The sequence below is a fragment of the Arachis ipaensis genome, chromosome B3, assembly GCF_059453495.1.
Source record: "Arachis ipaensis isolate K30076 ecotype BB chromosome B3, ASM5945349v1, whole genome shotgun sequence".
NCBI classification, from domain to species: domain Eukaryota; kingdom Viridiplantae; phylum Streptophyta; class Magnoliopsida; order Fabales; family Fabaceae; genus Arachis; species Arachis ipaensis.
The window spans coordinates 31,240,812-31,253,543 of NC_142438.1; the positions used below are offsets into that span (position 1 = coordinate 31,240,812).

Sequence of the window (12,732 nt, forward strand, 5' to 3'; positions counted from 1 at the left end):
GAATGGTTAGATTGAACACTAGATACCATCCAGTTTTTTTTAACTGGAGAGGATCCACTTCCCTTTTTTTTATGGATGTGTCTAATGAAAGTATTCTTGTGGAAGTGTCTCCTAGATGTGTCTCTTTATACATGTGTTTTCTAATAGAGGTGTTTTTGATCAGATTGAGAAGGTAGAAACGAGATAGAGGGAGCGTGCTGCGGTAGACGACGACGATGCAGATCGTGAGGGGAAGGTGCGTGGTGGTCCTGCAGAGGAGAACATTGCGCATGCAAAGCGCACATTGCGTAGACGGAGATTGGTTGCGGAGGACACGGACACTGCCCAGAGGATTGTCGGGGTGGAGGCCGCGGCAGCGGCGCAGACGCGAACCACTGCACGAATTACGAGCAGTGCAACTAACAGCGTGACGCAGCATCGGCAACTCCACGGGAGGGGATTCCGCGTGGCGGTGAAGATGGCGATGGTAAAAACTCCACAGCGTGACGACGAAGACAACAGTGGCAGAGGGTATGCAACGCGACGATCGCAGAGGCGTAATGCGCGCAGTGATTTTGTGAAGAGCATGCTCGGCACGTCGTGTAGGGACAGCAACGGTGGAGGCAAGGATGCAACGCTGACTGATGCCAGGATGAGGGAGAACGCAAAAAGGTTGCTACGGAGGAGGGTTGGGTAACGCTCCTCACCACGGTTACAAATCCTTATAATTCAATTTTTTTTTATTAATTTAAGTCAATTCAATACTAATTATAATTAAAATATAATAATTAATTATTATTGGTAATAAGTTGATAGATAATATATTAGTGCCCTATATTTTTTCTATATCTATTAGTTTAGTGGTTAAAAAAAGATATTTTATAATCTAAAATATAGCTTTAAATTCTATTTTATGTATTTTAAATTTTTTTTATTTTTTTTATTTTTTTTGTAATTCTTTTATCTATTATCATATAAAAATATTTTATTTTTTATAATAATTTCTAATTGGATGTAATAAGAAAATATATACATAAAAATAAATTAAATTAAATTTTATTTATTATGATACTAAATTTAAAATATATTAAATAAATTATTTATTAATATGAATATATTTTATATATTATATTTATTAATTTATTTTAAATATATATATTAAAAGTATTAGAGAAATAAATTTAAATTATTTATGCTATATCTTCTATAATAGAAATAAAAATTAAAATTTTATAAAAAAAACTTTAATATAAATGAATTTTTTAAAATTAATTTTAGTTTAAATTTGTTCTGTTGGCTATAACCTCGCTCAGGTAAAACTATAAATAGAACTAAATAAATAAACACGTGCTACTTAGGAATACGTACATGCTTTGCTTTCCTAACGTGCTTTGCTCTCCTAACGTGCTTATCTTAAAGAAGTCAAACATGATAAAGAGCAGTTATCACGTAATTAGGCTCACATTTTCAACAGTTCCACAATATTAGACCCACTAAGTAACCGCCTATAGCACAACAATTCTATAAATATATCCACTCCTAACATGGAAGAGGTACACTATTCATTCTGAGTAATTTGAGATTTATCTTTTACTCTTACTAACTTGAGCGTTAGAGTGCCTTTGCAAGTGCCCACCGCCGCCGTTCTTGGAGGAAACCGATACATAATCCACTTGGTCTGAGGAGAGGCGAGTTTGAACTTGCAACTCAACTAGCTCTACCTTGGAATCGGCTATCCACACAGAACATTTGGCGTCCAACGTGGGGCCGAAATTATAATTTCTATAACTCGTATTTGTTTTATACCTCTTTTTTCTTTGCAGAGAAGGGGACAAGACTGATTACTCAGAGACTTAGCAACCCCATCAAGCCCACGCCGAACTCCTGGCTGCCAACATCGCTCTCCAAGTGGAAAATCAGAGAATGGCCGAATTATTGGCAACGATGCAAAATAATGGAGGTCGGAAGCTAGATAGCAAGAAGACAAACGCTGATCAACACGAAGAACGTCAGTCAAAATCCAACGCAAAGACAGGGGAGACACCCCCAAAAGCTGGAAGACGGCGAACCAGCCCGTTCTCCAAGGAGATCGTGAACTTCAAAATGCCCAAAAACTTTACGCTCCCGATGACCCTAACGCCGTATAAAGGGATCGGGGGATCCTAAAGTTCATGTCATGAAATTCGAGTCTATGATGTTCCTCAATAGTGACTCTGATCCCATTTTATGTCGATCTTTTCCTACATTTTTAGATGGAGCTGCCTTACTATGGTTTTCTAACTTGCCTGCAGGGTCCATAACCAACTTTGACGAGTTCGCCAAGATGTTCATCAACCACTTCGCAGCATCTAAAATCTATGTGAGAGATTCAGATTATCTCAGCACAATCAAACAAGGGCAGCACGAAAGTCTGAAGGATTACATAACGCGTTTCACAACGGCGGCCATGGAAATCCCCGACCTTAAACCAGAAGTCCAACTGCACGCCATAAAAAGCGGCCTTCAACCTGGGAAATTCCAGGAAGCTATAGCTGTGGCAAAACCAAAAACATTTGAGGAGTTCCGAGACAAAGCCTCCGGACAAATTGAAATAGAGGAATTGCGTGAAATACGAAGAAACGAACGACTACCATCACAGAAGGAAGATGACAGGCCAACCAGGTCAAACAACATAGATTCCAAAAAACCTTTTAAACTAACACCAAAATTTGATTCATATACTAGGTTTAACACCAGAAGAGAGGACATCATTAAGGAAATACTGCACAACCGACTTATAAAGCCACCAGTCAAGGCAGAAACATACCAAGACCAAAAGTACGTGGACAAAAGTAAACACTATGCATTCCATCAAAAATTCGGCCACCCCGCTGATGAATGCGTCGTGGCTAAAGACCTACTAGAGAGATTGGCGAGATAAGGACTACTGGACAAATACATCAACTCCGAGAGTCGAAAGGAGCCAACCGAGGATATGAGCAAACTGAGGTATGCCTCGGATTGCAAGGATAAAGGAGCATACCGAGACCCGGTGGAAACCCCCACTTCGAAAGGAGTCATAAACTACATATCAGGTGGTTTCGTTGGAGGAGGAATCACGAACACAGCCAGGAAACGAAGTTATCGAACTATGATGACAGTGGAAGGGTCGCACCAAAGCCCAACAGTTCCGACCTCAACAGCCAACATCAGTTTCAATAATGGTGATTTCAAATCACAGACACCAAACTTGGATGATCTAGTAGTCATCTCGGTGCACATGGGAGAGCTGACCGTAAAGAAAGTTTTACTCGATCCGGGAAGTAGCACTGATGCCCTATTCTATTCCACATTAAAAAAGATGCAGTTAAGCGACAAGGCATTGCAACCATCAGCAATAGAATTAGCAGGGTTCTCGGGGGAGAAAGTCCCTATATCAGGTTATGTATGGTTGAGGACAACACTGGGAGAATTCCCAAATTCCAAAACACTAGACATCCAGTTCTTGGTTGTCGATTGTGTTAGTCCTTACAATATCATCTTAGGACGTCCCTCCCTTAACTCCTTTGGAGCTATTGTTTCTACCATTCATCTATGTGTCAAGTTTCCTTTGCAGGATAACATAGTAGCGACAGTTCACGCCGATCATAAGGAAGCTAGACAATGCTACGACGCAAGTCTGAAGAAAATCACAAAGGAGGTCATCCCGAGAATCCATTCAGTATACAACCCGAAAAACATTCCCACCCTGTCTGAAATGGACCCCAGGGATAACAACAGTTGCCCCTCCCCAACGGACGACTTAGAAAAGGTACAACTGGATGAAACAAATCAATATACTAACATCGGTTCAGCTTTCTCTGCAGGAACAAAACAAAACTTGGAAAGGCATACTGAAGGCCTATGCTGACCTATTCGTCTGGATCCCCTGCCGGCATGCCAGGGATCGACCCAAATTTTATATGCCACAAACTAGCAGTCAACCCTAATGCCCGACCTATAAGACAAAAGAAACGTAACCTGGGCACTGAAAGAAGAAATGCAGCAGCAATAGAAACACAAAAGCTATTTGATGTAGGTTTCATCCGAGAAATCCGATTTTCCTCATGGCTAACAAATGTGGTTATGGTCAGAAAAAGCTCAGGAAAATGGCGGATGTGTGTAGATTTCACAGATCTAAACAAGGCCTGCCCGAAAGACTCGTACCCGCTGCCGAACATTGATAGACTCGTAGACGACACCTCAGGTTACCAAGTACTAAGTTTCATGGACGCCTACTCTAGATACAACTAGATACAAATGCACCCAGATGGCGAGGATAAGACGGCATTTGTAACTGACCAAGGTAACTTTTATTATAAAGTAATGCCTTTTCGGACTAAAAAATGTAGGGGCCACTTATTAGAGACTAATGGACAAAATATTTAAAAATCAAGTCGGACGGAATATCGAAATATATGTCGATGACATGGTCGTCAAGTCTAGTTCAGAAAAACAACATGAAGCTGACCTTCAGGAGGTTTTCCAACAACTCCAAACATACAACATGAGACTGAACCTGGAAAAGTGCGCATTTGGCATACAGAAAGGCAAATTCCTAGGATTTTTGTTAACAAACCGAGGTATAGAAGTCAATCCAGACAAGTGCCAGGCAATCCTAAATATGCAATCCCCAAAGACGATTAAGGAAGTACAGCGACTCACAGGATGCCTAGCAGCCCAATCCAAATTCTTACCAACTGCAGCAACAAGATCCTAGCATTTCTTCAAGACAATGAAAAAGTCGGATAAATTCATTTGGATAGAAGAATGCGAAAAAGCATTTTCCGAATTCAAGCATATCTTGGGATCACCACCTATACTAAAGAAACCGGAGCAAGGTAAACAACTATTTCTATTTCTTTCAATTTTCACCAACACTATTAGCTCTGTACTTGAAACAGAAATAGGAAAGGAGCAACACCCGATGTATTTCATAAGCAAGGTCTTATAGAACGCCAAGACAAGGTACCCAATGATAGAAAAGCTGGCAATCGGTCTAGTAATCACTGCTCGGCGCCTGAGGCATTATTTTCAAACACACCCAATTATAGTTCGGACAGGCCACTGATAAACCCCGTTTTTAGGGTTTATCATGTGTTGAATTTAGAGCATTTTATCAATCTTTTCTCACATTTATCCAATGAAATAGCATGGTTTTGTGATTCTCCCTTAATTTGTGCTTAAGTGTGAAAACATGCTTTTAGGCCTTTAATTTGATGATTTTAATTCACCTTTGATCCCACTAGATGCCTTTATTTGTTTGTTAAGTGATTTCATGTTGAAAAGGCTAGGAATGGATCAAAGGAGTGAAGAGGAAAGCATGCAAAGTGGAGAACACATGGAAAAGCCAAAGATTTGAGATGCACCATCCAAGCGCACGCGCACGCGTGGATTGCAAAATTTCAAGGGACGCGCACGCGTGCTGTACGTGTACGCGTCGGTGCCAGCACATGATTTTAAAGTGAAACATGCCCAGCGAATTCTGAGAAGCTGTAGGGCCCAATCTAAACCAACTTTGGCGCCAAAACACTTAAAAGAACCAAGGATTGAAGGGGAGAGGAATCTTTTGCTCATTCATTCATTCATTCCAACATTAGGATTAGTTTTAGTTAGTTTTAGAGAGAAGCTCTCACTTCTCTCTAGAATTAGGATTAGGTTTAGGATAATAAGCTTGGATCTAGGTTTTAATTCATGCTTTCATCTACTTCTACCTTTCAATTCTTTGTTGTTACATCTTGTTCTTCCATTCCTTTGTTGTAATTTCCTCTATGTTGTTTCTATACTTTGTTGTTGATCTAGTCTTGTCCCTTTTATTTTCTTTCAATTCAATTTGAGGTAATTCATGTTAATGACGTTCTTTTTGATTGTTGATGATAATTCTTTGCAATAATTGTTGTTAGATTTCATTCTTGTTGTCAATTTACTATGCTTTTCTGTTGTGCCTTCCAAGTGTTTGTCAAAATGCTTGAAACGATGTTAGAGTAGAATTTTACACTCTTGGCTTGGGAAGGTGACTTAGGAATTCTTGAGTTACTAATGTCCAAGTGATTGATAGTTGGTAGCCATTGACTCTAGCTCTCATTGATTCAATTAGTGAATAGCTAGGACTTATGCACTTGGATTGATATAACTCATTTGACTTTCTTCTACTTGTTAGAGGATGACTTAATGTGATTGATCATTGATCCTTGCAATTATGATATTATGGTTAGTGATAAGGATAGAGATCCTTGACCACCAAACCTTGCCAAAACCTTTTCATCATTTGAATTCCTTTGCCATTTACTTTTCTTGTTTTTCATCCAAAACTCCAAAATATACATGTCCATAGCCAATGACAAGAACACTACCCTGTAATTCCTTTGAGAGACGACTCGAGGTTTAAATACTTCGGTTTATAATTTTAGGGGTTTGTACTTGTGACAAACAATCTTTTGTATGAAAGGATTAGTGTTGGTTTAGAAACTATATTGCAACGAGATTTCATTAGTGAAATTCTAAGCCGTCAAAAATCCATTCATCAGCCACCCTCTACGATAAATACTATCAAAGCCGGACTTAGCAGGGCGACTAACAAAATGGGCGATCGAGCTCTCTGAATTTGACATATCCTACTAATTGTGAGGATCACCTAAAGCCCAGGTTTTAGCCGGCTTCGTTTCAGAATTCACGGACAAAGAAGAACACATCAAGACATGGGAACTATACGTGGACGGAGCATCAAATGAAAACGGATATGGAGCAGGAATTCTCCTAAAAGACGACAATGGAGTCCACGCCGAACAGTCAATCAAATTCCTCTTCGAAACAACTAACAATCAGGCCGAGTATGAAGCCCTGCTAGCAGGCTTGAGGTTGGCCAAGGAAGCAGGGATCTCCAACTTAAAAGTACACTGTGACTCACTGCTCGTAGTACAACAGGTAAACGGTCAATTTCAGGTACGAGATTCGATCTTAGAAAAATATCTGAACTCGGTCAAAACGCTAATGAAATCTTTTCAAAATTTTGAAATACTTCATATACCTAGAGAATAAAATGGCAGGGCCGACATGTTATCCAAACTCGCTACACATAGGATAATCGATCAAACAGACAAACTACATCACATTACACTAACAGAATCAAGTTTAGATGTAAAATCTATTTTAAGTGTCTCACAGGAAGAAGATTGGCGAAGCGCATTCATTCACTACTTAAAAAACGGAGAGATACTAGAGGATGAAAACCCAATGATATTCAGATACAAAGCAAACCAGTATACCTTATTAGGAGCCGAACTATACAAGCGAGGTATCTCCCGACCTCTCCTGAAATGTCTCGGACAAGCAGAGGCATAAACCATCATGAATGAACTATATGAGGGAATCTGCGGACACCATACCAGAAGTAGGAGCTTAGCTACAAGAATACTCCGAGCAGGGTACTTCTGGCAGACTTTAAGAACAGACTGCAGAAATAAGATACAAAGCTATGATGCATGTCAAAGATGCGCACCGCTCATTCACAACCCAGCCGAGCTCTTACATACCTCTGACGTCAGTTGGCCATTCCACAAATGGGGCATGGATATACTCGGACCATTCCCAATCTCAACAGGGCAGGTAAAGTTCCTTTTAGTAGCGGTGGATTATTTCACCAAATGGATAGAAGCTCGGCCTCTTGCAAAAATTACGGCCGAAAAAGTACAAAATTTCATTTGGAAGTCAATTATATGTAGATTCGATTTACCTAGAGAAATCATATCTGATAATGGTAGACAATTCACGAATAAAAAAATCGCATCATATCTAACAGATCTGCATATTAAGCATCATTTCTCCTTCATCGAACACCCACAAACTAATGGGCTTGCGGAGGTAGCTAACAAAGTTATCTTGCAGGCCTTAAAAAAGAAATTAATAGATGCCAAGGGACGATGGGCCAAGCTCATACGAGAAATTGTGTGGAGTTATAACACAACACCCAGTGGCAGAGCCACGTTAGTGGAAAGGGGGGCAATGGCCCCTCCCAAGCCTCTAATTTTTTAGTTTAGCCCCCATTTAATTTTTAATTTTTCTCTCTTCTTAACTTCAATTTTTTTTGTTCGCCCCTCCCAAAAAAATTTCTAACTCTGCCCCTGACAACACCCCACACAACAACGAATTAAAGCCCATTCCGACTAGTATATAGCGCAGACTGTATGATACCCATAGAGATTAACCAAGGATCCACTCGGACCGAATACTTTGATGAGCAAGACAACTCGGAAGAAAGGTCAACAGAGCTCGACCTCATAAATGAAGAAAGAAACCTCACTGGCCTAAGGCAGCAAGCCATGCAAGCAACAATACGGAAGCGGTACAATAAAAAGGTAAGGCCACGAGCACTACAAGAAGGAGACTTAGTCCTGCGACAAATGGAGAAGTCCGAAAACTGCCAGGACACGGGAAGCTCGCAGCCAACTGGGAGGGCCCTTTTCACGTCTCTAAAGTCATTGGAAAATGGGTATACTCCCTCAAAACCTTAGAAGGAACACCTCTCCTAACACATGGAATATCTCATCTTTGAGAATCTATTACAGTTGAACTCTTATGTAAGTGTGAACTGGGAAGGTACTCTTTTTCCTAATCACGAGGTTTTATCCCTAAGGAGGATTTTACTCGGACAGGTTTTAACGAGGCCGACAATTTCATACCTTAAACACCTCATTCATATCAATAAATTTTACATTCAGCTCGACTATCTATGCTTCGAACATCACCAAATGCCTATCAATCAAAACTGACTAATCAGCGATTGGAAATTGACTAACGTATCGAACCGACCACAAAAGTCGGAATGAATAGTACTATCAATATTCAAATATCAAAAACTACTATCAAAATCAATATCAATCATCTAACTAGCAAACAAAGGCTAAGTTAATATCCATGCACGAGCTTTTTATAAAAGCATTGTCAAGTCAAACACCAAAAGAATAACTAAGTACAAAGTTCAAAAAATTCCGAAAACATCGGAAAAGTCATGAAACAAAATACAAATATCTTTCCAAATATCTTTTCAAGGGGGGGTGGAGGAATGCTCTCAGCTTGGTCTTCACCAACTTCGTCATCAGCCAGTTCACCATTAATAACAATTTTAGCCACATTTAGCTTTCTCAGATCAAAGTTCGGCGAAAACAAGGAGACTTAGCTGACAGCACGATCAAAACCAGCTATAAACATATCCATCTTCTCCTCCTCAAGCTCGTTAAGATGAGCAGTCATCTTACCCTTACTCTTATCACTCTCCTTCACTTTAGCCTGCAGCAATCTAACTTGTTCTTGAAGACGGTCCACTTCATCCTCTGTTTCCTTCATTTTCGCAGTGACATCAACAACGACTTCTTCCCTTTCCTTCAACGTACGTTCAAGAGACAATACTTTTTCAACTATCACCTGCTGCTCCGAACTCAATAACTCGGTAGTCCGACCAACACATAGTAACCGAAATGCAACAATCTGCAGAAGACCACAACTTAACCAACCAAAACAAATCGCAAAGTTGAAAAAAGAATCAAATAAATACAAAAAACCTACCTGAATAAATTTTCCCATCCCCTCAAGTCTCGTCCGACGTGTGAGGGCCATATCCCCAGGATACTGGGAAACACGATCTGCAAGCTCGGCAATGGGAAATTGGTCGCTCCACAAAGAGTGTAAGTTCACCCCAGGAACAAAACCATGAAGACATCGCTGCCTTTCAAAAATAGATTTTACAGCAGTGCCCTAATCACCTTCAGAGATGACTTCTAAAGACTTCTCCGATTTAGTCCTCCTCCTTTTTGGAGAAGGAGGGGCCTGCGCAGCAGAGAACGCGGCATCCCCATCTGTTTCCTTCACAACTCCCGAAACACTGCCACCTTTCTCACCTTTTTTCTTCAAATACGCTTGAAATTTAGCAGCATTCAGATTCGACACCCTACTCCCTATCACCACAAAAAGCAGACAATCAACATATACACAACGAGACCAAATCGAAATGCATAAAGTCAAAATTACCTATATACAATTTCAGCCCTTCAATATCATTTTCCTCTTCACATTTCAATAAATCGAGAATAGACAAACATTCCCCAGCAGCAAAATTCTCAATTAAAAATTCTAGCAAACAATCCTCTTCCTCACTTCTCTCACTAGCCTCAAGAATTTGCAAGGGTTCCGAGCACCATACAGAGGAAATTTTTCTATCATCTCATCATCCAAATAAAAGGGATACACGGACTCCAATGACCGGACCTTTACAAACATCGACTTAAAAATTTTAAAAGAAGATTTGTATAACAAAAACAGAGAGCGACCAGGAAAGCTACTAAGAAAAACCCACAGTCCTTTACAAACCCCCTTAGACTGAAACAAAGAAAAGAAAGCATTCAACGAAAGAGGAAAGTTCAGAAAACTCATTAGAACCTCAAATGCACGCAAAAAGGCCCATGAATTTGGGTGCAACTGTGACGGAGCACAGTTCAACTGGGTCAACACTTTGCACTCAAAATCTGAAAATGAAAACTTCACATGCAGCTCAGTCAAACAGGGAACATACATATAAAATAACCCCAATCCCCCCTCCTCTCACAAACCCTCTCCTCACTAGAACAAGGGAGAAACTCAATACACACACCAGAACCACCCTTAACAAACATTGGGAGCTCTAACACACGAAGCGACTCCTGATCACAATACGATGAAGCACGAGTTTTCACATCATCATGAACCCAATGATAGGGATTCTCCTTATTTTCTTCAATAGCTTTAACTTTTTCTTTCTCTTTTACCATTTTTTCATAAAATAATAGAGGAGAAGAACTCGAAAAAAACACTGAAGAGATGAAAAGACAGATACAAGGTGAGAAGACTAACCTCTGAAAGACAAATCTTCTCACTTATCAAAACCTTTTTGTAAACTGAAGTCTTGTTTCGTAAACGGCACAAGTTTAATTACAACCCACTATTTTAGTGGGAAGTTGAAACATCAAAAATTACGCACCCAAATACAAAATGGTCCGGCTCTTCATAGCTAAGTGTGACATTTATTGTAGCCCGATTTACAAAGCAAAAACTCCTTTTTCAAAAAACATATTTTACTTTTACCTTTATTTTGTAAAACCCATTTTTATTTTTAGCCCAAGTTTGGATCGCGCGTTCTTGGGGCTCCAGTAATATTAAAATATACAATTTTTTTTGTTAAAACTTTTAGTAAAAATTTAATATGACATTTTTTATTTTTTTTTTTATTTTTGGCCACCTCCTTATAAAATTTCTGAATCCATTGTATATAGCTGCCAATAATGTAAATAATTAAGATCTTAACATTTTTGAATGATGTGACATTTGTTACCGTGACACAAATTACGTGTCATGTGAGAGTTCATTTGGGTTGCATTTGTAAACATTTCTCTCCCCTTTTTACAAAATTAATGTCTGTACTTATCAAGGTTCTAGCCATGGAACCAAATTGATTTATTAGTTTAGAAATTTAATTAATTTAATTATGATTCAATTAAAATAATAAAATTATAATATAATAATATATAAAATTATAAATAAATATAAAACATAAATATATTTTAATATAAATATTAAAAATAAATAGGTTTAATTACTCTGTTGGTTCTTATAGTTTCACAAAATTTTCAATTAGGTCCTTATACTTTTTTCTTTTAATTAAATTTTTGCACCAAAATTTTTTTTATTAGGTCCCTACACTTTTTTTTCCTTCTATTTAAGTTCCTGTACTAATTCTTTTTTTTTTAGTTGGGTCCCTATAAAATTAAGCTAATTATTACTAAGAGTGACTTAATTAAAAAAAAATTGGTGCAGAAACCCAATTAAAAAAAATATAGGGATCTAATTGAAAATTTCACAAAACTACAGGAACTAACAGAATAATTAAACCAAATAAATATAACATTAATTAAATTTTTTATAATTCTGTATAAATAATATTTTAAAAGTTAAATTGAATATTAAACAATTAATATCATTGATTCAGAAATTTAGAGATTCAATTTATTTAACTATAATTCAATTAAATTATATTAAAATAAATAATATATTTAATTTAATATTTTAATATATACAAAATTATTTACATATTATATATTATGGAATAAAGTAATAATAATAATAATAATAATAATAATAATAATAATAATAATAATAATAATAATAATAATAATAATAATAATAATAATAATAACAGAAGATAGTTGCAGCAAAAATTAATATTTTTTTTGGTGTCTTAGCAAAAATTAATATATTATAGTGTGGGCAATTCACCTAAATAAATTGTTTCACCTTTAAAATTACGTAAATGCATTGTTTCCAAAACGAAGACGCAAATGCATTGTTTCACATATCTATGGAAATCGCTACTGGCAGTAGCGTTTACACAAACACATAATCCGCTGCTGCCAGTCGCGGATTACGTTGAGTTGTGGCAGCATAGAAACCGTTGTTGTCTGCCGCGGTTTCTGCATGATTATGGTTGGTGTGTAAACCGCTAGAGGCAGCAGCGGTTTACATTGAGTATGAAAACAAATAGTAAAACTAATCTTTATCTAAAAAATAATTACAAAACAAATAATTAATGGTATATACTATTTAAATAATATCATAAATAAAAAAATTTAATTTATCATTTCACAATATAATTTAAAAAATATAAATATGCATGTAATAAATTTTTTATTTGTATTTATTATTAAAAGTGAG

The 12,732-nt window shown here is 37.6% G+C and overlaps 1 protein-coding gene across 1 annotated transcript; it reads left to right on the plus strand.

Moving 5' to 3' along the window:
* The first annotated feature begins 1,923 nt into the window (after window positions 1-1,923).
* Window positions 1,924-2,899, plus strand: LOC148570197 (uncharacterized). The gene is made up of 2 exons (XM_088506898.1): window positions 1,924-1,987; window positions 2,271-2,899. Exons 1-2 carry the CDS (start codon window positions 1,924-1,926, stop codon window positions 2,897-2,899), a joined length of 693 nt encoding a protein of 230 aa, XP_088363024.1.
* The last annotated feature ends 9,833 nt before the right edge of the window (window positions 2,900-12,732 follow it).